At 38.0% G+C, this 27,674-nt stretch overlaps 1 protein-coding gene across 4 annotated transcripts in view; it reads right to left on the reverse strand.

Annotated features, from left to right (window-relative positions):
• MAD1L1 (mitotic arrest deficient 1 like 1) overlaps positions 1 to 27,674 on the reverse strand; it is an 860,690-nt gene that overhangs the window by 347,884 nt on the left and 485,132 nt on the right. For all 4 annotated transcript variants that reach the window (XM_020975224.2, XM_020975225.2, XM_020975228.2 and 1 more), the window contains one exon: positions 10,255 to 10,343. In XM_020975224.2, coding sequence (XP_020830883.1) covers positions 10,255 to 10,343 — 89 coding nt within the window. The remainder of the gene's footprint in view (positions 1 to 10,254; positions 10,344 to 27,674) is intronic.

Here is a 27,674-nt window from a genome sequence, read left to right on the forward strand (position 1 = left end):
GGCAGGGACGTCAACCAGTGGACTACTGCAATAGGCTAGCTGTCTAGTCAGAAGCGATGTGAAGGCCTAAACCAAAATGGTGGCAGTGTCAGAGGAGAGAAAGGGGCATATCTGAGAGATGCTACAGAGGTAAAATAGATAGGCCTTGGCAACAGATTAGATATGAGGGAGAGAGGAGACAGTGGTGAAAAAGAGTATGATCAAGGATGACACCAAGGTTCAATTCAATTCAGAAAATATTTCTTAAAGCCTACCATGTGTGAAGTGATCTTGGTTACCTGGGAGGATGGTGTTGCCCTCAACAGTAGGAGGGAAGTTTATGAATGGGAAGTGTTTGAGGGTGGAAAGATAATGAGCTCTGCTAAGTACAAGCTGAGTTTATCATGTCTGTGAGATGTATATTTTGAGACGATGCAAGAATGGAAGTTAGCAGAGAGATTATGATCCTAAGTGGATAAGTTGATTCGAGAATCATCAGCATAATCGAACTCTTGGAGCTGATGAAATCACCAAGTGAAATAGGATAGAGAGAGAAGAAAAGAGGGTCCAGGAAAAACTTCTGAGGGTTACTCACAGATAGATGATGTGACCAGGGTGAAGATCCAGCAAAGAAGACTGAGAAAGATATTTACAATACGTAGGAGGAGAAACAGGAGAAAGCCGTTGCTATTCAGTCGTTTCACTCATGTATGACTCTTGGTGATCCCATTTGGGGCTTTCTTGGGAAAGATAACGGAGTGGCTTGCCATTTCTTTCTTCAACTCATTTTACAGAAGAGGAAACTGAGCCAAACAGGGTGAACTCATTTGCCCAGGGTCACACAGCTAGTAAGTATCTAAGGTCAGATCTGAACACAGGTCTTCCTGACTCCAGGCCCAGCATTCTAACCACTGTGCTACCTAGCTGCCTCACTAAAACGTAGAAAGAAGATAATACCTGGAAGTGGGTGATGAACAGTGTCAAAGACTACAGAGAGGTCAAGAAGACTGAGGATTGAAAAAGACCATTAGATCTGACAAGAAATCAAAGATAACATTTAAGGAGTGGTTTCAGTTGAATGTTGAAGCAAGACTGTAGACAGTTAAAAGGAGACTGATAGAAAAGGAACCCACTGTAGAGGCCTTTATCAAGGAGTTTGATACTCCTTTGATACACAAAAGGGGGAAGAGATATAGGACATTCATTCTTCTTTAGTTCATCTTTGCTGTAGAAGATGGTGCAGTGGATACAGCTAGTGAGGATGGATGGATCGAATGAGGGTTCATTTTTTTTTCAGGTTGAGGGAGACATGGGAATGTTTGAAGGTGGCAGGGAAGCAGCCAGCAGACAAAGAGATACTGAAGATAAATGGGAGGGTGAGGGTGATGGGGGTGAAAATTTGCTCAAGAAGACAGGATGGAATGGGATACTTGTGCACATATAGGGGTTAGTCAGCCTTGGTATGGGCAGCAAAGGGAGGTTTGAGGAGAGATGAAATGAGTTGCTGTGCTAAGTGAGAAAGTGAATTAGAGAGGTGTAAAAGAATTGCCTTCCCATAGTGAGGGCCCAGTTGAGATTATATGACATAAATTTGTAATGGATCCAGTCAGCCTGATTTTGTGATTTTCTCCAGCTTGGTTCAGCTACAGAGAAAGGAGGAAATAATAAGGAGGCCCAAGAGAACAATGCTGAATTCTGAAGGCAAGATTCCATCTGGACTTTAGCAGAATCAACTTAAGCTCCAATGAAACAGATTGAATAATTTCTATTTTCTGCCTAACCACAACTCAAGTTAAACACATTCAGCATTTTCCTCGTGCCCCCTTCTCTGACCAGCTGCCAAAGCGGAAATGCTGATATTGCCTGGAGATGACACACCAGCGTTTTCTCAGCAAAGCAAGTTAAACAAATGTTGACCTGAATTTCTATTAATTAAACTAAGACTCTTCTTCCACAGCTGTGGCTTTGAGCCCTCTGAAAAAGAGAAAGTTATAACAAAGCTTTTAAATATATATATATATATATATATGTATATATTTGTGTATCTACATACATATGAATATACAATCTATGTATATCTCTCTATATTTTTTAATTAATTTACTTTTAGTTTTCAACAATCACTTCCATAAGCTTTTGAGTTTTAAATTTTCTCCCCCTTCCTCCCCAAGATGGCATGCAACCTGCATATCTGTATATTTTTAGACATAAAAAGTTTGATATCTTATACAACAATCTGTTAAGAGCTATTCGGCCTTATTGTGCTCACCCCTGTTGAAGAACGAATGAAACTAAACTGTAATATTTTGCTCACAATCAGGTGTTAATCATTGAAAAGAGGAGAAGAGATGTGTTTCTAAATTGGCTATACAGACCAAAGATTTGACTAAGAGGAATTAATGAGACAGGCTTTTAAAAAGTCATGTAAAACTCCTACATGGAAAGAAGAGGAAGAAAACAAGGTCAGAATCTTGTTGAAACAAATCCATAAAACACAGAAAGTTTAAATAGAAAAAGTCCTATTTTAAGTACCATTCACAAAGCACAAGTACAATCACTGTTACTGAAAGGCCTGTGTAAGAATAAGAGTTTGCATCATGCTGTTAGAGTCAAGTTATTGTATTTCATCATCGTGTTCTAAATTTACCAGCATTTCTTCTTCAACACTTTATTGGTTCACATAGGAAACAAGAAGAGAATATTTAGTAAAGAAGTTGATTCAAAGGCTTCTATTTCCATTGGAGTAAAAAGATATAATAATATCAACTAGCTAGCATTTTCAGTAACACTTTAAAGTTTGTGAAGGGCCACAGACAGTAGGAGGTACAGTGGATATAGAACGCTGCCCCTGGAGTCAGGAAGATTTGAGTCTATATCCTGCCTCAGACACTTCCTAACTATGTGACCTCGGGCAAATGTCTTAACCTCTTAGCCTTAGTTTCATCATATGTAAAATGGTGAGATACTAACACCTCTCCCAGTTTTGTTTTGTTTTTTAGGGAGGAGGGAATGGAATAAAATGAAATAACATTTTAAAGCACTTTAAACACTATATAAACTTAAAATGCTATATAAATCCTATTATTGTTATTATTAACTCATTAGATCTTCACAAGAAACCTGGGAGGCAGGTGCTATTAACGTTCCCCATTTAATAGATGCTGAAACTAAGACACAGAGAGCTCAAGTGATTAGTTGAGGTTTGCACAGCTAGTAAGTGTCTGAGGCAGAATGTGAACTCAGGTTTTCTTGGCTCCAGGTCCATTGCTTTATCCACTGCACTATCTTTCTACAGCAAAGATGAACCAAAGAAGAATGAAGCTGATATCTAACACAGGCTGAACTGTATATTTCTCTTCTGCAGTAATCATGTGGGAAATGAAGGAAATGCCAAAGTAACAATGAGTGAGCTAAATTAACTTGAGGCAGATCATGGTATGAAGGATAAGGAAGTAAAGAAGTAGGGCAAAAACTACAGCTCATTCAAAGACTGAACTACTCCAACATCAAGCTCCCTTTCCACCCCACATACAACATTCTCTTAATCCAACTGTCAGAGAACGGTTGCCTCTCCTCCTCTCCCCACCCCCCACTCTCCTCTCCTTTCCTCCTCTTCCTCTCTCTGTCTCTCTGTCTGTCTCTCTCCTTTTTTCCTCCTCTTCTTCTCTCTGTCTTTGTCTCTCATGCTGCTACATTTGGGCAACACTGTCAACATTTCAGGACATTTTGTCCCAAACCCTGGCTGCTTCTGGGCATGATGAAAAGAACAAAGAACCTATCCTTTAGTTCCATCTGTTTAAATAACTAGGTCCGTGACCTTAAGCAAGTTATTTTGCTCCTGTAGGCCTCAGTTTTCTCATCTGTAAAATGAAGGGATTGGACTAGGTCAGGGGTGGGGAGCCTGCAGCCTGGAGGCCACACATGGGCATGGCCTTTTGACTGAGTACAAGTTTTACAGGACAAATCATTTTATTAAGGAGATTTGTTCTGTGAAGTTTGGATTCAGTCAAAGGGCTAAACGTTGTCCACCCCTGGACTGGGTGCTATCTAATGCCCCTTTTAACTCTCAAAATTCCATGATTCAATAATGCAAAAAGACATTTCCTAATTCATAAGTAATCAAAGGAGATGAACAGTTCTCAAAAAAGAATAACAAACTATTAAAAATAATCTGAAAGACTGTCTCCCAATCATTAAGGAGAGAAATGAAAATCCAAACATCTTTAAGATTTCATCTCTCATCTGGCAAACTGGCAAAAATGACAAAAGATGAGAACAGTCACCATTAGGTGGATGAGGAAAGATGGGCACACTAATGCATTGTGAAATGGTCCATCTATTATAGAAAGCAATTTGTAATTATGCTAAGAAAGTGATCCATATGCTGTGACTCAGAGGTCTCGCTGATTTTATAGATACAGAAAGATCCATATGCACACATATATACACACTGTATATATTTATGTGTGTATAGGTATACACACACACACATACATACATACATACACACATACATACCACAAACTATAAGGAAGTCACTCACAAAAAGGTGCTAGATGTTAGGTTAAATTGACAGTAATAAGCTAAAGAAGGCACCAGATTGAATTAGGATCAAGAAATCCCAGGAGAAACATCAGGAAGCTACTTCACCTACTGTAAGACTACACAAAACCCAGCCTGTCACAGTGCTGGGAGCACTGGAAGTGAGGGCCCACCAGGAAAGCCAACAAGAGCTCTAGTAAACAAGTGTGACTAAAGAAGGTCTGGGGGATGGAAGCCTATGGCGAGGCCCTGACCTAACGGAATATAGTGATGGCGGGGCAGAAAGTGAAATCTGGCAGAAATGGCCTGCCTGGGGAGACCCTGAGGGGGATAGAAGCTGAAAGCAGGTCCCAGGCAAAAGGAGAACCAACCGCTCTCCTATAACTATAGGACTATGACAAGGGACCCACAGACCTACGAGCAGAGGGAGGAATGATTAGCAAGAGCACAGGAAATCACGGTCTGGACCAAAGAAGGCCTAACTATACCACCGAAGAGTGAGGCCAGGGACTGAGCTTGGATCTGGCACAAAGTAGCAAATCAAGAATTATGGCTGGAGTGAGAAATGAAGAGAAGGCACTGAACACCAAGAAGAAATATTTTTGATTTAAGAGACCACAAAAAGCAGTAGACAGAAAAGAAGAGGAGAAAGTATCTCTACAACAAGTATGAACAAAGAGAAAACTAACATGGTTACAAGGACTGAAAAAGTACCTGGAAGTAACAATGCAAGAGATCTGAAAAATGAAATAAAAACGATAGCTCTGGAAGAAAGAATTGGAAGGAGAACAAATAAGCTTTTTTTTTTAAGTAGAAAAACCAAACAAATCAATGATTTCATGAGACAACAAGAAATAGTAGAACCAAAAAAAAGGGAGGGAGGCAGGAGATGTGAGGTACCTTCTATACAAAACAACTAATCTTGAAAAAATATCAAAGAAAGATAGGCTAAGAATTGCTTTACTCTCTGAAAACCCTGACCAAAAAAAAAAAAGGCCATTCATCATACTTTGTGGTTGCTACTGTTGTTATTCAATCTTTATGACCCCATTTCCAACTCTTCATGACCCCATCTTGGGTTTTTCTTGGCAACAATACTAGAACTGTTTTCCTTTTACAATTCATTTTACAGACAAGAAAACTGAGGCAAACAGGGTTAAGTGATTTGCCTGGGGTCACACAGTTAGCAAGTGTCTGAGGTCAGATTTGAACTTACAAAGATAAGTCATCCTGACTCTAGGCCTAGCACTCTATCCACTGTGCCACCTAGCTGCCATCATATTTTAAGAAATCATAAATGAAAGCTGCCCAGATTTACTAGAATACAAAGGGCAAAGTGAAAGTAGAATAAATCTGCTGGTGATCTCCTGAAAGAAACCCCAAAGTGAAAATTCCCAGGAATGTCGGAGAAACAGGTCAAAGATAAAAATGTAACAAACCACAAGAAAGAAAAGTAAAAAGGAAACATCATCAGGATCACCCCATAATTGATAACAACAACCTTAAAGGAGAGAAAACCTTGGAATATGATATTCCAAAAGACAAAGGGTTACAACAAAGAAAAATTTACCCTGAAAGATGAAATATAATTGTACAAGGGGAAAAAAAGACCTTTAACGAAAGAATTCCAAGCATTCGTGCTAAAACAGATTTCCTGTTGAGCCCTTATCTGCATGCAAACATGAAGTCATGGAAAACAAAGAAATCCAGCTGCTTCTAATAGGCAGTAAATGCTGCTCAACAAAAATAAATACCAAGTAACGAATCGTGGAGGTGAAACAAAGAAACTGAAACTCCTACACAGAAAAAGTACTTCACCTATATTGACCAGGATGCAAGAGAGGGGGACTGGCAAATTAAACCTAGAGCTTCCTCAAATTCCAGAAATTAGCCAACAGCATGATGACCTTGTCAACAGAGAAGCAGAATACGCAACAAAAAAGGAGTTAAGATTAGAAGAGGTTGACTCTTCAAAGACTCATCAGAAAGTACGGATGCAGCATGGTGAGACATGGTGGGCAGTGGTTGTTTAAGAGAGGTAAAGATCCCTTAGGTAGGTATAGACACAGGATTGTGAAGGTAGAGAGAAGTGGCCAATTGTTTTTATCTTCAAAAACAGAAAAGCAGTATGAGACAGTAGAAAGAGAAGTTGATTTGGAGTCAGAGGATCTGGGTTCAAATGCTGACCCTGCCGCCTCTCACCTGTATGACCTTAGGCAAGTCAATTTACATTTTTGATTTTTGGGCTTCTGTTCCATCATCTGTAAACAGAAGTTGGCCTCAATGCTCTTTAAGATTCTTTCTGGTTCTAAGCATATGATTGCAGCCTAACCATAGTGGGAACTAAGATTAGGAGAGGCTGACTCCCATAAGACTCTTCTGAAAGTACCAAATCCACCAAACAGTGAATTTGGTAAGAAAAGCCAGGATCCTTTAGGGTAGACATAGGTATAGTTTTTTGGGGGTGTACAATAACAGCTAATTTCTTTACCTTTAAAAAGAGAATCAATAGAGTAAAATGTAATATTGTGGGACTTGAAAACATGAGAATTCCAGATATGAAACCTTAATTCTGATGCCTGTTAGCTGTGTGACTGTGGGTAATTTAATTTTTGAGTCTAAGTTTCTAATGTATAAAATGGAGGTAATACTGTAGCAGTAACTGCTTTGCTGAATTGTTGTGAGGATCAAAAGAGAAAATCTATGTAGAGCCCTTTGTACATACTAGAGAACTATATGAGTGTAAAAGCTATGGCCATTATTATCATTATTCTACTCCATCTAACACCTATGTGGCTGTCCCTCATGCTAGGAATGCACTTCTACTTCACCTCTGCCTCACTTGTTCTGTTCAAAATTCTGTTTAACACTTTCTTTGTAAAGCCTTTCTTGCTGTTAGTATCCTTTCTCCCACCCAATTTTTCCTGCATTTTTCTTTGAATTTATTTGTATTTCCTTTGTATAGATTCTGGCCGTCTTCTCTTCTCCCTCAGTACTATTTTACTTGGTGATCTCATCAACTCCCATGGATTCAATTATCATTTCTAATTCTGATGATTCTCAGATCTACTTAGCCAACTCAAACAGGGGGCCATCAGTACGTAGAACATTCTCTGTAAGGAAGAGTAAGAAGGCCAAAATTGCTAGATTGTATGAATGTAAGTACAAGGCAAGAAGGAGCCAAGTTATGAAGAGTTATAAATGCTAAAGAGGATTTTATATTTGATCTTTGAGGTAATAGGGAGACACTGGATTTTATTGAGTAAAAAGATGACATGATCTTGAGGCTTTTTTTTTTTAGTTTCACTTAAGTGATGACATTGATGATCAGATTATAGGGGAAGCTAGATGGCACAGCAGAAGCTCCGGCCTTGGAGTCAGGAGTATCTGAGTTCAAATCTGGCCTCAGACCCTACACACTTAGTAGCTGCATGACCCTGGGCAAGTCACTTAACACCAACTGCCTCACAAAAAAAAAAAAGTCAGACTATGAGAGAGTAAGAAGAGGTATCAAAGGGATTTTCCAAGAGTTAGGCTATGAAAAGGAGAGATATAGAACAAAAATATAATGCTGTCTAGTGAAAGTTTAATTTTAAGGAGGGGGTGACTTGGCCCTGTTTGTAGCTGTAGGGAAGGAATCAGTGGATAGTGAAAACAGAAGATCAGAGAGAGAAGGGGTGATTGCCAGGGCAACCTATTTTACCCTTAGAGAGCTTGAATTCTTAGTATTTCCCTATCTTGTTTCATGGAATGAAAAAACATAGCTGATGTGGAGAATTTATGGGAAGACAAGAGCTGTATAGAATGGGTAGTCATGGATATGCTGCAGTATGCCTCTTGGAGGGAACTTCCAATCCCTGAGACAGCAGACAGTTGAGTGTGCATCTTTATAATGAGCTGAAGTCTACCTTGTGGTAATTAGTCCTATTTTTGACTTTGGGGATCAAGGAGAACAAGTCTAATCCCTCTTTCATAGCTTTTAAATCTTTGAAGGAAGTTAATGTATATAAATAATTTTGTAAACTATTGAACAGCTATGCAGATGTGAACTATTATTATATTTATTGGCCAAAAATATTTAGGACAAATAACTGCTTCCCAGGGAGTAAAATCTGAACCTAATATATGTCTTCAGTAAACAGTAAAAGCAAACATGATCAGACCTACATTTAGAAGATCACTTGGGCACCCACTGAGCGGAGAACGGACTAAAGTGGCAAGAGACAAAACCTAGAGACCAAGCAAAAGGCTATTATGATAGTCGAGGTGTGAAATGATGTGAGCCTGCGTGAGAGTTATGGTTGCAGGAACACACAAAGAATGTTGGGAAGGGAAAAACAAGACTTGGCACCTGATTGGATATGTGGAATCGATGCCAGTAAGGAGCTGATAATAACACTAATGTTATCAGAGTTTTACTTTGGACATGCAGAGTTTGAGATGCCTACAGAATATGTAGTTTGAAATGTATAATAAGCAGCTGGTAATGCAAGACTATAGGACACGGGGTTAAGATTGGATAAATCTATCTGAGAATCATCTCATAGAGATGATAACTGAACCCATGGAAGTTGATGAGATCACCAAATATGACAGTATAGAAAGAGAACGGAGGAGGGTCCAGGACAGAGCCTTGGGGACACCCACAATTGATAGGCATACTCTGAAGAAATATTCAACAAAAGAGACTGAGAAGGAAAAGTCATAAAGGTAAGAAGAGAACCATGCAATCTAGAGAAGAGATTATTCATGACAACAAAATATGGACAATGTCAAAAGAAGGAACCAAGCATTTATTAAACAGGCACTGTATTAAGCACTTCACAAATTTGATTTCACTTGATCCTCACAGCAATCCTGGGAGGCAGGTACCAATCCCAGTTGTCGAGGAAACTGAGGCAAACAGAGGCTAAGTGACTTGCTTAGAGTCACACAGCTACTAAATACCTGAGGCCACATTTGAAATCATGTCTTCCTGACTCCAAGCCCAGTGCTCTATCTGGCACACCAAAGAGAGGTCAAAAAAGAATGAGGATCAAGAAGAGGCCATTTGGCAACTGGGAAATCACTGGGAACTCTGAATAGAATAGCTTCAGCTGAATGATGAAGTTGGCAGCCAAACTAAAGGGGGGTTAGAAGACAGTAAGAAGCAGAAGACTGTAGATGGCCTTCTGAACAAGTTGACTCACAAAAGGGAAGAGAAATACAGTACAACAGCTATTCAGGATGGTTGGATGTGAAGGTTATGACCAAGGGACAGTTTGTTCATCATTGCAGGAAGATATAGATTTTCAAGGTCCATAGGGCTTTGGCCTCAGGATGGAGTCCTTTCAGGAACTTAATCGGTTCAGGTAAGGGCCTGGAGCCAAATGAATGCTTTAAGTATCCTTTCCCTTCAAAGCAGGAGGCCAGGCTAGTGACTTGATAGAAGGGCATTTCTCATTTTCCTTAGAATGGAGTTTAGTGGTTAGAGATTATAATGTATAGGAAAAGGTGGAATGATAACAGGTTATAATCAGATGAGGGAAAGGAAGAAAATTAAGCAGGTTTTAGGTGTTAATTGTAAACTGAATTACAGAAATAGAAGAGTAAAGCCAAGGGAAATGTTGAAGTTTAGAAGTGAGGGAGGCCAGCATGAAGACAGGAGGGAATGAAGCACATGATGATGCCACGAACAATTCGTCTGTGTTGCCACATTCCTTCTAGTCCTCGTGGGGACTTTCTGGTACTCACCTGAGGGCATTCAACTCATCACTGGACACAAAGAAGCTCTGATCAACTGTACCAGTCTGAGACTTCAGGATTTTCAGCTCTATGTCCAGCTAAGAGAAAATACCAAAGAAGGAAATAAGTTAAGATGCTGCTGATGACTTCCAGCCCACACTCCAACAAAGAAAAGACAAGTGCAAAGAGCACTCTGGATCAATGTCCCAAATATCCCCCTATGTCCCAAACCCTGTACTGCGGGATCCCGAAGAAAACATTTAACTCACATTTCTTAGGGTGGGCAGGAAATCACATTGCTATATAAAGGGAAACGAAGATTCTAAAAACCAAGAGATCTCAAATATGACCAAAATTTGAACTCTTCCCCTTCTTCAACATGCCAGTGACAAAATTAATTCATTTTCTGTGTTGCTACGAGAGCTCACACTTTCATATCTAGATAACTTTTGGAAGACTAAGGGAGTAACTGTCTTCACATGCCTCCAACTCAACCGGAAGAAAAACAACTTCAATCTCATCATTCAGTCCATTCACATTTTGGGTTAAGCACCTGGGTCACAGGACTGACTGTCATAAAAACGTGAGCTCCTGTTGTTTGTTATTCTTGTTCTTCTCATGTTATACTCCGATTGAGATGGACCATGAACAAGTCACTGTCCTATTACTGTTCTTTTATATGTGATATTTGGTGTGCTATGGTGCAGGTTAGCTTTTTGTAACTGAACAAAAGTAGTCAAATGAGCTTATCTCCTGTAGACTGACTGACAACATCGTTGAGATAAATTAACAGCACAAGGTATGACAGGGAGGATTTGTACTTCATCCTATTCCCACGCGGGTTTCCTTTATTATATGAAGTCTCTCTATTTTGAGAGCTTTTCATTCCAAGGAGTTTGGAGCTTACGAGTATTCAGCATAGCAACATCTAGTAAAACTGTTTTTGAATTTTTTATGGGCAACTGTAGGGAAATAGGTTTGTCTGTGATGATGCTCTAGTTCTAGTACAAATTTTTGGTTGAATTCTCAAAGATATTTGGAGGTTTGTATTCATAATATGGAGATATCTGTTGGTTTATGAAGAATAGAGAGCTTCAGGTGTGTAACTCTTGCTATCGGAAATTATCTTTCTAGGTATTTGGTAGACAGTATGGTTTTTGTAATCCATAGTGCTTATGAGCTATTATTTAACAACAGCTGCTAAGAAAAATGGACAGTAGGGGCAGCTAAGTGGCACAGAGGATAGAGCTCCAGCCTTGGAGTCGGACCTGAATTCAAATCTGGCCTCAGACACTTCACACTTACTAGCTGTGTGACCTTGGGCAAGTCACTTAACCACAACTGCCTCACCAAAAAGCAAAAAGCAAAAAAAAAGGACAGTAGTCTCACAGAAATTAGGCTGAGACTAACATCTCACATCATACACCAAGATAAGTTCCAAGTGGATACTTTTTCTAGATATAAAAAGTCACATGAAAAAACAGATTAGGGGGCAGCTAGGTGGTGCAGTGGATAGAGCACTGGCCCTGCAGTAAGGAGGAGGACCTGAGTTCAAATCTATCCTCAGACACTTACTAGCTAGCTGTGTGACTCTGGGCAAGTCACTTAACCCCGCCATTGCCTCCAAGATTGAAAAAATAGATAAATAAAACCCATATAAATGTGAACTTATTAAAAAAACAGATTAGAAGAGTAAGGAAGAATTACCTTTGAGATCTATAGATAGGAAAAGAGTTCATGATTAAATAAGCAACAGAGAGAATTGCACAAGATATAATGAATGATTATGATTAAGTAAAATTCTAAAAAAAATTTTTGTACAAACAAATCTAATGTAGTTAAAATTAGAAAGGAAACATAAACAAAGGGGAAAAACTTACCAAGTTTCATTGATAAGGGTCTCACATACAAGATATATAAAGAAATGATTCAAATTTATAAAACTAAGAGCCATTCCCCAATAGACAAATAGTTAAAAGATAGAAGACATTTTTCTAAAGAAGAAATTAAAGATCTCAATAACTGCGTGAGAAAAAAGTGATATAAATCATATTAAATGGAGAAATGCAATTTAAACAACTTTGAGATTCCACTTCATACCCATCAGACTGACGCAAGTGCCAAAAAAGGAAAATGACAAATACTGGAGGGGTTATGAGAATACAGGCACATTACTGCAATGTTGATGGAGCTCTGGACTGGTCCAGCCATTCTGGAAAGCAATTTAGAACTATGCCCCCAGAGTTCCTAAACTGTGCATACTCTTTGACCCAGCTATACCACTACTAGGCCTACACCACAAAGAAATCAAAGAGGGAGGAAAAGGATTTATATTACCAACAGTATTTATAGCAGCTTTTTTTGGAGTAGCCAAAAATTGGAAAATAAAGGGCTGTCCTATTGGGTAATGACTAAACTAATTATGCTATAAAGACGTAAGGGAATAATACTATGCCATAAGAACTGATAAAAATGGAGAGTTTCAGAGGACAATGAGACTTCTACAAAGTGACACAGAAGAAGAATTTGAATAACAACTTATCCAACGACAACAATATTATAAAGAAAAACATCTTTTAGAGCTCTAATCAATGCAATGACAAACTAGGAATCCAGAAAATCTACACCTGAAAATGGTGCTCACCTCCTTCCAGAAAGGAGGTTAACTCAAAATGCAGAAAGATATATATATTTGAGCAGGATCAATGTGAGAACTTGTTTTATTGGATTATATCTGTTTGCGATATGAGTTTTATTTTTCATTTTGTTGCTTTTATTCATTGGGGTAGAAGGTAGTAGTGGAAACAGATTATAAATGCATCTAAATTTATTTAAAAATAATAAAAAGGGGAAAGACAGTGGTCGGGAGAGGGGAAACCCTGTGGTGATATGTTACATATGTTACATATATGTTTGCTCCTACCCTTCCTCTGAAAACCTGAACTGAACAACAGATCCAGTCTCCTAACAGAAGAGCTTTCTGTAATTCTAGTGTAATGACAATCCACTCCATTTTTGTAAACACATCTGCATGACAACTGTTTGTCTGATGCTTTTTAGTTGACATTTTGTTTGCGTGTATGTGGAGAATGCTCATGTTGGGCCTTTTGGTTTCATAGTTGGATCTCACCTGTTTCATATGCTCACTCCAGAGGTCAAGCAATATTGGTTCTCATAACTGTGACTATTATCTTCAACATTATCTCAATCTTATCATTTTTGACAGGGCCCAATGACTGCTCCAAAGACATGTAACTATGCTACGACTAATGCTCAGATTCAGCACCCTACACACAATCCCTTGGAAGTTGTGAGCTTCACTATTCATCTATCACCCACTACTTCCCCCATGGTTAATTCTGTCTCCTATTTTTGGCCATTCAAGGAAAGACATGTGGGATCAGACTTGTATCAGAGAAGAATATGGCAAGGGGCTCTGCTAGTAATTCATGCACCTCTCTGATGGGTTTGAGAAGCTACAGTTTCAGTCACCTCCCTGGATATAACTGTTCTGTCATTCATTGTACTAATGGTCCTTGTATATTTATGTTCCCTGTGCCTGGAATATATAGGCATTTAATGCTTACTAACTGAATGATGGTTAATGCAACAATGATGTAGAGGCACCACAACCTTATTGTTTCAGAGACCATAGCAAAAATATTCAGAATAATAACTTTTATTTCCATAACACTTTGTAGTTAATAAAGTTTTTTTCATTATAGCAACATTGAGTTGGGAATGTGAATTACAGTATCCCTAACATACAAATAAGGAAACTGAGGCTTAAAGCCCAGGTGCAAATCCAAATTTTCTAGCTCCAAGTTTAGTGCTCTTTGCACTATACCTTGTTAACTCAATTAAATTAATCATTTATCACCTGCTTACTACATGCAAAGGGCTATGCTAAGTGCTGAGGCAAGCCCATTACATCAATCTTCACATTTATTGAACATACAGAAAATGATGCTTTGCTATTTGTAGTGTTTTGAGAATGTGGAGAAAGATTTCTCCTGTAGATAATTCAGGATGTGCCAAAGGGAGAGCCTTGCTTCATTTCTGGATTTCACCTTTCCCAGGTCTATTCACATGACTATAATTCTGAAGCACACTACTGCATCTCATTCAAGAAGCAGAAATCCTGAATGAAAATATTTGCTTCATAGCATCTTTTAAATATTTAACTTTTTATTTTGTCAAACCTGTCCACAGTAGACATAAAAATCAGACAAATTTTTTATTGAATTAATCAGGGCTTGCAGCTTGGGAGTTTAAAATGTGGAAACCAATCATAGAAAACGTTTGCCTTGTCTAACACAACACACTCCAGATCCTAGAGCTATGCCAAGAACTTAGGACCTTCTCTAAAAGAGACAATTCTTTTAGATGAAATTCTCTTCACTCCCTTCCCTTCTCACAGATGGGCCATCTCAATTGTAGGCTGACCCTTTCTGAACACCTTATAATAATTTAGATAGCAGCTTATTTGGAGGAGTAATAATAGCTTGTTGCCTAGGAAATCAGGCCTGGATAAGCAAAACTTTCCAAAAAGCTTCATTCTCTACTGCTGAGGCAGTTTGCAAATCAACATTAATTGATAGGCAAGAAATAATTTTGTAATTTGTTTCTTCCAACTTTCCTAGTAAGAGAAGGAATGAGTGGTTCTGAGACTTGCCAAGATTTAAAAGAGACTTGCTAACGGTAAAAAAGAGAACCTGCCTCACAAATAGACTTCTCAGAGAGGAAGGGAGGAAAAAGAAAAAGGAAAGCTGCTGCAGGCGTCCGGCACTATCAGCCTTTTCTCCCTCAGTGCTTTATTCATTTGTAGCCACTGCGACTAGTAATTACATCTCTTAATTTAAGAAAGCGAGAGACAGAAAGGAATATAAATTCATGTATTAACTTTAGAGATTGGAAATGGAGAGAGTGAACCTACTCTCCAGGAGATTATATTTGGAAATGAAATAGAGCGACATTTGGTATAAACTTGAAAAATTGCTCTCTTTAGCAGCAGCGGGAGCCAAAAGACCACACAGCCAACTGTATCCGAGAAGAGGCTTAATGTGAGAGGTTATGTGTAAGGCATGTGTATACATTTAAATTAATATTATACTGTATCCACATGTGATCATACCAGAGATACATACTACTCACTTCAAAGATAAATAACAATTTCCTTCTGGATCCTATTTATTAAAGAGACTGTTTTAAGCCAGTTAAAGGATCTAGACATAGTACTAGCCAACCACTCAGTGTGAATGGAATATGGGATTCTGGATAGATGTGATCCAATTCAGTTTTTTCATTTTTAAATTCTAATCAGTGTGGATTGATAAATATTTTAAATACAAAAAAAAAATTTGGATCATATCAGCCAAGAATCCTGGGCTCTGCCTCTACTAAGCACAGAGCCTTTAAAGGGCTGAAAGCTTAAATATTCTTCTAACAAATAGGATCCTGAAGGAAAATTTTAATCTGATTTTCTATACAGTCTGAAAGTGTAGTATGTTAACAGGTTTCTGATTTCCTTTTATTTTTTTTTACACTGAAATTTTTTTATTTTGATTTATCAACAATCACTTCCATATGCTTTTGAGTTTAAAATTTTTCTCCCCCTTCTTCCCTACCACCCTCCCCAAGACAGCACACAATCTCATATAGGCTATACATTTACATTCCATTAAACATATTTTCACATTGGTGAAGTTGCAAGTAAAAATTAAAACCACTAGGAGGAACCATTCAAAAGAGGAAATAAAACTCAACAGAAGAGAAAAAAAAATGATAGTGATTCAACTACCATAGTTCTTTCTTTGGATGTGGACAGCATTTTCCATCACGAGGCCTCTGGGGATGTCTTAGATCCTTGTATTGCAGAGAAGGGTTAAGTTTATCAATATTAGTCATCACACAACGTGGCTGTTACCATTCACAACGTGGCTGTTATTGTGTACAACGTTCTCTTGGTTCTGCTCACTTCACTCAGCATCAGACCAGACCAGATTTTTCTGAAGACAGCCTGTTCATCATTTCTTATAGCACAATAGCATTCCATTACATTCATATACCGAAGCTTGCTCAGCCATTCCCCAATGGATGGGCATCCTCTCAATTTCCAATTCTTTGCCACCACAAAAAGAGCTGCTATGAATATTTTTGTACATGTGGGTCCTTTTCCCATTTGTATGATCTCTTTGGGATATAGCCCTAGAAATGCTATTGCTGGGTCAAAGGGTATGCACATTTTTATAGCCCTTTGGGCATAGTTCCAAATTGTTCTCTAAAATGGTTGGATCAGTTCACAACTCCACCAACAATGCATTAGTGTTCCAATTTTCCCACATCTTCTCCAACATTTATCATTTTCCTGTTTTATTATGTTGGCCAATCTGATAGGTATGATGTGTACCTCAGAGTTGTTCTGATTTGCATTTCTCTAATCAATAGTGATTTAGAGCATTTTTTCATATGACTATAGATGGCTTTAATTTCTTCATGTGAGAACTGTCTGTTCATATCCTTTAACCATTTATCAATTGGGGAATGGCTTGTAGTCTATAAATTTGTCTTAATTCTCTATATATTTTAGAAATGAGGCCTTATCAGAGAGACTGGTTAAAAATTCTTTCCCAATTTTCTACCTTCCTTCTAATCTTAGTTGCATGGCTTTGTTTGCAAAACTTTTCAATTTAATGTAATCAAAATTATCTATTTCGCTTTTCGTAATGTTCTCTATCTCCTGTTTGGTTATGAATTCTTCTGTTCTCCATAGATCTGATAGGTAAAATATTCCTTGTTCTCCCAGTTTGCTTATAGTATCAGCCTTTATATCAAAATCATGAACACATTTTGACTTTGCTTTGGTATGTGGTGTAAGATTTCAGTCTATGCCTAGTTTCTGCCATACTCCTTTCCAGTTTTCCCATCAGTTTTTTTCAGAGTGGGTTCTTGTCCCAGAAGCTGGGGTCTTTGGGTTTATCAAATAATAGACTACTATAGTCACTGTGTCTTGCATATTTAACCTATTCCACTAATCCACCACTCTATTTCTTAGCCAATACCAAGTAGTTTTGATGATTGCTGCTTTATAATACAATTTAAGATCTAGAATTGCTAGGCCACCTTCCCTGCATTTCTTTTCATTAGTTCCTTTGATATTCTGGACCTTTTGTTTCCAAATGAATCTGTTATTATTTTTTCTAGCTCTATAAAATAACTTTTTTGGTAGTTTGGCATGGCACTGAGTAAGTAAATTAGCTTAGGTAGGATTGTCGTTTTTATTTTATTAGTCTGGCCTACCCATGAGCAACTGATGTTTTTCCAATTATTTAGATCTGATTTTATTTGTGTGAAAAGTGTTTTGTAATTGTGTTCATAGAGTTCCTGGGTTTGTTTCGGGAGGTAGACTCCTAAATATTTTATAATGTCTACAGTAAGTTTAAATGGATTTCTCTTTCTATCTCTTGCTGTTGGGCTTTGTTGGTAATATATAGAAATGCTGATGATTTATGTGGGTTTATTTTATAGCCTGCAACTTTGCTAAAGTTGTTTATTATTTCAAGTAGTTTTTTACTTGATTCTCTAAGTATATCATCATGTCATCTGCAAAGAGTGATAGCTTTGTTTCTTCTTTGCCTATTCTAATGCCTTCAATTTCTTTTTCTTCTCTTATTGCTAAAGCTAAGTTTCCAGTACAATATTGAATAACAGTGGTGATAATGGACATCCTTGTTTCACCCCCGATCTTATTGGAAATGCTTCTAGCTTGTCCCCATTACATATAATGCTTGCTGAAGGTTTTAGATAGATGCTATTTATTATTTTAAGGAAGACTCCATTTATACCTATGCTTTCTAGTGTTTTTAATAGGAATGGGTGTTGTATTTTGTCAAAAGCTTTTTCTGCATCTATTGAGATGATCATGTGGTTTCTGTTGGTTTTGGTGTTGATATGCTCAATGATGCTGATAGTTTTCCTAATATTGAACCAACCCTGCATTCCTGGTATAAATCCTACCTGGTCATAGTGTATTATTCTTGTGATAAGTTGCTGTAATCTATTTGCTAGTATTTTGTTTAAAATTTTTGCATCTATATTCATTAGAGAAATTGGTCTATAATTTTCTTTCTCTGTTTTGACTCTTCCTGGTTTAGGTATCAACACCATATTTGTATCATAAAAAGAATTTGGTAAGACTCCTTCTTCACCTATTTTCCCAAATAGTCTATATAGTATTGGAATTAATTGTTCTTTAAATGTTTGATAGAATTCGCATGTAAATCCATCTGGCCCTGGAGATTTTTTCCTAGGGAGTTCATCAATGGCTTGTTCAATTTCTTTTTCTGAGATGGGGTTATTTAAGTATTTTACTTCCTCTTCTGTTAATCTGGGCAATTTATATTTTTGTAAATAATGTATCCATTTCACTAAGATTGTCAAATTTGTTGGCATATAGTTGGGCAAAATAATTCCTAATTATTGTTTTAATTTCCTCTTCCTTGGTGGTAGCTTCACCCTTTTCATTCTTGATACTAGTAATTTGGTTTTCTTCTTCTTTTTTTTAATTAAATTAACCAAAGGTTTATCTATTTTATTGGTTTTTTCATAAAACCAGCTCTTAGTTTTATTTATTAGTTCAATAGTTTTCTTAATTTCAATTTTATTAATTTTTCCTTTGGTTTTCAATATTTCTAATTTGGTGTTTAGTTGAGGATTTTTAATTTGTTCTTTTTCTATTTTTTTAGTTGTATGCCCAATTCATTAATCTCCTCTTTTTCTATTTTATTTATGTAAGCATTTAGAGATATAAAACTTCCCCTAAGAACTGCTTTGCTGCATCCCATAAGTTTTGGTATGTTGTCTCATTATTGTCATTCTCTTGAATGAAATTATTGATTGTTTCTATGATTTGTTGTTTGACCCAATCATTTTTTAGGATTAGATTTAGTTTCCAATTATTTTTTAGTCTATCTTTCCATGGCCCTTTATTACATATAATTTTTATTGCATCATGATCTGAAAAGGATGCATTTAATATTTCTGCCTTTCTGCATTGGATTGTGAGGTTTTTATGCCTTAGTACATGGTCAATTTTTGTGTATGTGCCATGTACTGCAGAAAAAAAGTATATTCCTTTCTATCCCCATTCAGTTTTCTCCAGAGGTCTATCATACCTAACTTTTCTAATGTTCTATTCACCTCCTTAACTTCTTTCTTGTTTATTTTGTGGTTAGATTTATCTAGTGCAGAGAGGGGAGGTTCAGGTCCCCCACTAGTATAGTTTTGCTGTCTATTTCTTCCTGTAACTCCCTGAACTTCTCCTCTAAGAATTTGGATGCTATACCATTTGGTGCATATATGTTTAGTAATGATATTACTTCATTGTCTATGGTGCCTTTTAGCAGGATGTAGTTTCCTTCCTTATCTCTTTTGATTAGATCTATTTTTGCTTTTGCTTTGTCTGAGATCAGGATTGCTACCCCTGCTTTTTTTACTTCAGCTGAAGCATAATATATTCTGCTCCAGCCTTTTACCTTTACCCTGTATGTGTCACTCTTTTTCAAATGTGTTTCCTGTAAACAACATATTGTAGGATTATGGTTTTTAATCCATTCTGCTGCAATTTCCTTTTATGGGAGAGTTCATCCCATTCACATTCACAGTTATGATTACTATCTGTGTCTTTTTCTCCATCCTTTTCCCCCTTTTATGCTTTTCTTTCTCCTTTTCCTTTCCCCCTTCACTAGTGTTTTGCTTTTGACCACTGCCTCCTTCAGTCCCTCCTCCCTTTATTATCCCTTTCCCTTTTCTTCCCCTTTACTCTTACTGCTTCTTCCCTCCCTTCTTCCCCCCCTTTTCTTCCCCTCCCTTTTCTTTCCCCTTTTCCCTCCTACTGCCTATAGGGCAAGTTAGATTTCTCTACCTAACTGATTATTATATGCCCTTCTTGAGCCAAATCTGATGAGAGTAAGGTTCAAACAATGCTCACCCCCCCCTTCTTTCCCTCTGCTGTAATAGGATTTTGTGTCTTTTCCTGTAATGTAATTTACCCTTGTCTGCCTCCTCCTTTCTCAGTACATTTTCTAAGATCAGATTGATCCACTTATTTGGATCCATTTAACCCACTTGAGTAGATTTTTTTTTATCATTACATCAAAGTCAACTAATATCCACCCTCTTTATGTATACTCCTTTAACATGGTGTAATAACAATACAGTTCTCAAGGTTGCAAGTGTCATATTCCCTTGTAGGGTTTAAACAGCCCCCCTTATTAACAACATATTGTATCTTTCTGTCCCATTTACCTTTTTATGTCTTCTTGAGTCTGTACTTGAAGATCAAATTTTTTGTTGAGCTCTGGTCTTTTTATCAGGAAAGTTTGGAAGTCCTATTTCGTTGAATATCCATCTCCTCCTTTAAAAAATGATGGTCATTTTAGCTGGGTAATTGATCCTTGGCTGCATTCCAAGCTCCTTTGCTATATGAAATATCATGTTCCATGCCCTGCGGTCTTTTAATGTAGAAGCTGCAAGGTCCTGTGTAATCCTGACTGTGGTTCCATGATATTTAAATTGTTTCCTTCTGGCTGCTTGCAGCACCTTCTCTTTCATCTGGTAATTTTGGAATTTTGCTATTATATTCCTTGGTTGTCAATTTGGGATCTCTTTCAGGTGGTAGCGGTGATTCTTTCTATGGTTATTTTCCCTTCTGGTTCTAGGACTTCAGGGCAGTTTTCCTTTATGATTTCCTGAAAGATACTGTCCAGGCTCTTTTTTTCATCATGATTTTCAGGTAGTCCAATAATTTTTAAATTGTCTCTCCTGAATCGATTTTCCAGGTCGGTTGTTTTACATGAGGTATTTTACATTTTCATCTTTTTTCATTTTTTTGTTTCTGTTTGACTGATTCTTGCTCTCTCATAGAGACATTAGTTTCCATTTGTCCAATTCTAGTTTTTAACAGATTGTTTTCTTCTGTTAGTTTTTGTACTTCTTTCTTCAATTGGCCAATTGTGTTTCTTAGGGACTTGTTTTCTTCAGTGTACTTTTTTTCCAATTGGCCAACTGTATTTTTTAAGGACTCTTCTACCTCTCTCTTTTGACTTTAAAATCCTTCTTGAGCTCTTCTAAGAAGGCTTTTTGGGCTTCAGACCAGTTCATATTCCTTTTTGTTGTTGCAGATGTGGGTTTATTGACAATGTTTTCCTCTTCAGAATTTCTGTCTTGATCTTCACTCTCCTTATTACTCATGGTGTTTCTTTATTCCCTGGCCTTTAAAGAGATTGAGCTCTCCTGCTGGGGAACAGAGAGCACTGACCCAAGCTTCTTGTGTTGGGAGCCTAGGTCTTGGTCACTGGCTTTGTGTGCTGTGGCCTCTTATGTTGGTAATTAGAGGCTGGAGGGTTCTGGCAGCTTACCTGGGCTGGAGTTAGCAAGGCTGGAACTTTCAGGCAATTCTAGGTTGCCTGCTTTTCCTTTCCTTTAGCTTTCTTCAGCTCCTTTTAGATGGGTGCTGCAGGGTGTTTATCTGCCTGGGGCCCCTCGCAGTGCTGCCTCCCTTGTTTCTGCTAATGCTATTATTTAACAAGTGTTAAATAATAGCGACAAGGACTTGTTTCCTTTGGATAAAAAGGGGCATAAAATAATTTTTGTCCTGTTTTTACTGTACAGTAATGGTATTTCTGTCTCCAGCAGGAGCTTGAGGGAAGTAGTTGTGAACTGGTGAAGGGAGAGGCAGGTGTGAGACACCTAAACCTGAGTAAGAGGAGGACTGTGGAATCTGGTAAACTCAGCTCTCACACCTTTCTGCAGTCAATCAAAAATATTTTTGAATGTCTCTACCCTGCACTGAAAATGGCACATCTCATAGACCTCAAGAGTCTATTGGCAGTGGATAGGGTGCATCTGATGGTGACAGTGGCCAGAAAACCACACCTATAACAACAGTAAGTCAGTTCTGAACTGTACTTCTGGTCAGTAGAAACTAACACTAGCAATGTAAAGATTGGCCTATTTCCAACACTTTAAGCTTTTGGTGTTTTCCCGAGTCAATCAATGGTTATCGTGGACCTCTAGTCACTGTACTACACGAAGTGGACTACAAAAGGTGCAGTTGGGCTGTCCCCATGACAGTATGTCTTTTTTTTTTCTCTTCTGAAAAACATTTAATAGGATTTCTAATGCTGACATGATAGAATAACAAGGCTCCTTTTAGAGCTTGTAACTTCTTAGTAAGGGGAGGAAAGGAAAGGAAGGAAAATGAAGCTTGTTGAGAATTCCCCCTTGTGATGGCCGGTAGCCACTCTAACTAGTATAACTGATGTCTGGAGTGTTGAGAGGAAGTGCTGTATATTTTGTGTTTAGAGCTGGTCATGAAGATCACATAAGGGCACTTGTCTCTGTTCTTGCCTTCAAGCAGGCAGCTTCTTTCCAAGCCTGAGTTTTCCAGCAATTTAAATATTTCTGTATTTAAAGAGTTCTCTGAATTGCTTTGAGACTGGCAGGCTAACACAACCTCTGGGTCCACCTTTTCATTCAGACTCCACAGAGCTCACTACTTATTCATGTTGGCCTTTTACAAACTATTTCTATCCCTGGCAGTATTCTCCCTGCCTTAGTCCACAGGCAAGCCATCCATTGATATCTTAAAATGGATTTACCACTTGCATTTTTCCCCTTTTCTATAACCTCATTTAAGGGAGCAGTAGCAGGGGTACTCTCTCACTATTATATATTCATACACTCAAAATTTGCATCCGTAACACTGTTCTTGGCATAAGGAAGGATTCTATTTCCCACAGCAACTAAACAACTCCTGAATATATGCTTGTATCTATTGTATACAAAGAAGACAATAACTCTAGCTGGTTATTTTTGGCATCAATAGTAAATGCTGGTAATAATAAGGCATTTATTATTTCTTAACTGTAAGTGGCTAGCTCAGTGGTTTCCTGGGTCCCTTTTAAATTTCAATCAGCATATAATAAATGTAGGAGGACAAGGAAAAACTGCCAGGAAGACTGTACATTACTTTAAAACTATTTTCTTCTACACCTCTGACATTCCAGGCAAACTCCAAGAAATGGGTTCCATAAGGTTTTTCTGTGACAGTCACAGATTTGGCTCTTCACTTCAGCAGAAGTAAGGACTGAATCATTCACTCTGTGGCCTGGGTTCAGCAGCATGCTCTAAGGCCAATGTTGCCTAAAGTGGGGTCTGGCACAATTCTCGCTAAGGTCTTAAAAAATGGAAAGTACTGTTAGGTTAGGGAGTCCTCTACAACTAATGCAGAAAGGTAGTTTTATAAATCAGACATGAGTGGGGGCCAGGGTGGGGGAAAATAGCCAGAAGCTATTCTAAAAAAAACAGCATGAAGATATTGGAGATATTAATGAAGGTTAAGTCCTCATCTGCGTAACTGTACGGTATGAACAATGGTAAAACCCAGGGACAAGATTAACATATGATGTCTTTTGTAATTTCACAAATATCTAGCTAGTTCCTAAATTTGAGCCATAGATTATCACAGATCACTCCCTAGGTAAATCATACCTAGATCAAGGATTCAAAAGCAGTGTGGTCATAAATGAACTGTTACCCCCAGGCACTACACACCTCTAATAATCAATCAGCAGACAACAAAGTTTTGAACAAAGACACAAATAAAAGGAACACATATAGGAAGCCACCAGGACCACAAGCTATTTCATCAATGAGAGCTGTAATTGACTGGATAGAAACAGTATAGTAAACTGGGGCCCTGCATCAGTAGATGTCCTTTGGACTGTAAGATCCAATTGTATTGTCTCTCAGAAATAATATCCTACAATGGGACATAGAATGTTGAGATTAAATTGCCCCCTTTTATCATTAGCCAACCTAATGTAGTCACTAAAAATAATGTGAATTTTTAATTTAGATCATGTTAGAAAATGTATGTTATGATGAAAACACGTGATGCAATGTCAAGGGGACAGCTGGGAATAGAGTGCTTGGCTTGGATACAGGAAAATCAGGTTTCAAATCTGGCTTCAGACACTAGCTCTGTGACCCTAGGCAAATCACTTAATCTTTCTCAGCCTGATTTCCTCAACTGTAAAATGAGGGGGTTGGACATGGTGGCCTATAAAATACTTCCTAGTTCTAAATCAATGATACTGTCATCCTATGGAAATAAGAGAGTGGCAGTAAATGTGAAGTACAGAAAAAAGAAGAGTTGGAGAAAAAAAAATTTGGTTGTATTTCTGAAGGGAGAAGAGAACAACCATTTTATTAAGGGCCTACAATACACCAGGCAATTTGCTAAATGCTTGACAGGTCTTAGCTCCTTTGACCCTCACAACAGGGAGGCACATTCTATTATTATCCCTATTTTCAGCTGAGGAAACAGAGGCAGAGGTTAAGTGACTGGTCCAGATTTTCACAGCTAGGAAGTGACTGAGGCTTGATTTGAATTGAGGGCTTCCTGACTCTAGGCTCAGCACTCCATCCACTGTGCCACCTGCCTGCCTCTAAAGAAAGTTACTCTGTGGCCAGTAAAAGCATTCTGGTTACTAGAAAGGTGTACATGCTGATGGAGTGTAGGTATTTCAACAGAACCAAGCTGTCACATCCCTTAAGACTGCCCAACTCCCTTTGATCTGTCCACCAAACCATCTCATTATTCTAGGGAGTTGAATATTGTCAGAGGCATGACCTAGATAGTGTTTATAAAAAGTTTTATCTCTTACTATGATTTAAATAAATTAGCAAAGTAGCTTATAAGTCAGTCTCTTGTGATTGAGTTAGTGAGAACTGATTTTCCAATTAGGAAAACAAATAACTTCAGGATTCTGAAAGTACAAAGAAGGTAGCCATGCGGAGATGCCAACAAGGTACAGAATACTTGCAGGCCTACCATGCCAGCCTCATGTGTTCCTACATTAGAATAATGTCATAAAAATTAGATAAGAATAATATTTAGACTCAATCAACTGTTGCACATATTTTTCTTATTGTGCCAACTAAATTAGAAACCTAGAAGTGAAAAAGTCAGACACAGTGTAGGCTAGGACAAATTCTTTTCTATTTCCCTTGGTGCCTACCATAGTATCTCTTTGTATAGTAGGTCTTCGATGAATATTGGGTATCCCAAAAGTCTTCAGGCACTTTTAAGCTTTAATTCAGAAAAGCAGCTTTGGGTCTAACAGGTGCTATTGGGAACTAGCAGATCAAACAAGCTTGGTGGCACAGTGGTAGAGAGCCAGAGCTGGACGCAGGAAGAGCTGAGTTCAGATATGATCTTAGACACTTACTAGCCGTGTGACCCTGGGCAAGTCACTGAACCGCAGTTGCCTCATCTGTAAAATGGGAATAATAATAGCATCTAACTCCCAGAGTTATTGTGAGGATGAAATGAGATAATAATTGTAAAGGGTTTAGTATAGTGCCTGGCACATAGTAGATGCTATAAAAAAAGCTATCATCATCATCATCATGATCATCATCTTAAAATTACACTAACATTTTTGAGACACCTTATACTTAAGGAATGAAATTTCTTAAAATCTGAAGAGAGAGAAATTTGACTTAAAATACAGAAATTAAAATAATAAAGTAAAACTAACCTTAAGCAATCAACACATCTCTGATATTGATATACAAATGTCATCATTGTGTGTTATAGCGTGCAAGGGACAGGGACTGTATTGCTCCTTGTTCCTTTGACAAACAGCATTTGGGCATGAGGCACTGATAGCCATTTTTCCTAACATCACAGCATCATTCTTTTTTTCTTTATAATTCCTTTTAATAATATTAGCATTTTATTTTTTTCCAATTACATGTAAAGACAGTTTTCAGCATTCATTTGTGTAAAATTTTGAGTTCCAAATTATTCTCCTCCTTCCCTTCCCTCCCTCCTCACCAAGACAGCAAGCAATCTGACATAGGTTATACATATACAATCACAGCATTGCTCTTAATGACAAGGGTGAATCCACACTTGCCTAGGCTACGTCATACCTTTCAACAAGGTATTGATCATAAAATCTCAGAGTAGGAAGAGACCACAGAAGACATCTAGTCTAACCAGCTCTGTAACAAAAGATTCCTTCGAAATCATACCCCAAGGTAGTCATGCAGCTTTTGCTTCTATGCTTCTCCCTTTCCACATACCAACACCATATCTTTATCACCCCCAGCCTCAAACCCTCTAAAGAGGATGACATCCCCTCTCCCTTTTAGCTCCATTTTGTGTGTTGTCTTGCTCTATTAGAATGTAAACTCCTTCAGCGTAGGGACTGGATATTTCCTTGTGTTTCTATCCAGAGGACTTGGCACAGTGCCCAGCACATGATAAGCCCTTAACAAAGATGCCTTGGCTTGCCTTGCAGTCTTCCTATGAAAGGGAGGGACTCTGATATCTCGTGAAGCAGTCAATTCTGCTGTTGGATAGCTCTAAATATTTATAAGTTGTTTTCCTTTCATGAAACCTAAATTTGATCTTTATAACTGCCACCCTAGTACTACTGTCTTCTGGGGCCAAATGGGGACCAAAACAATTTCTCTTCTCCATGACAGCCATTCAAATACTTGATCACAGTTATTAGGTCTCCCAAAGTCTTCTCCAAACTAATCATCAGCAATTTCTTCAAATGATCACATAGTAAGATTTAAATATTTGTTTAATTGTAGCATGTATGCATCTTTGTCTATCCCTTTAGGGTTTTAAGACATTTTTATACTGTATCTCCTACTTGCTGTAGAAAAGCAAAACCCCTTAGCCTCTTCTCTGTGCTCCCAGGATATCTCGTTCTGTGTCTTTCACATATGGAACTCACTACATGAATGCTGAAGAAATGAACTGATGACTTTCTCTTGACTCAAAAGGGCTTTGTGTGACCTTCCGACACGGAAGAGTCATAAAGATCCAATGTTTCCTGGTGTGCAGTGGACCAGAGAAGGCAAAAGTCTAGTCAGATGTGGCAACAAGTCAAGGGTGGCAAAAGGTCAAAGGTGGCAACAGGTCAAGGGTGGTGACAGGACAAGGGTGGTGACAACAGCAGTCCCTTGGAAGAAACAGGACAATGGGAACCAAGCTATGGAGAATCATCTCCTGGTTTCAGTGTTCAGAAGTCTAAATACATTTTCCCATAAATGATACTACTGTGGGGTAGCTGGGTGGCACAGTGAATACAGCACCAGCTCTGGAGTCAAGAGGACCTGGGTTCAAATCTGGCCTTAGATACTTACCAGCTGTGTGACCCTGGGCAAGTCATTTAACACCAATTGCCTCTAATAACAATGATGATGATGATGATGATGATGATGATGATGATGATGATGATGAATGATGATAATGATAATAATAATAATAATAATAATAATAATAATAATAATAATAATAATAAATATCCACCATATGAAGTATTTAAGTTCCACAGTATTAT

This window comes from Phascolarctos cinereus, unplaced genomic scaffold (assembly GCF_003287225.1).
Source record: "Phascolarctos cinereus isolate Bilbo 61053 unplaced genomic scaffold, phaCin_HiC Scaffold_4;HRSCAF=312, whole genome shotgun sequence".
Classification (NCBI taxonomy): Eukaryota; Metazoa; Chordata; class Mammalia; order Diprotodontia; family Phascolarctidae; genus Phascolarctos; species Phascolarctos cinereus.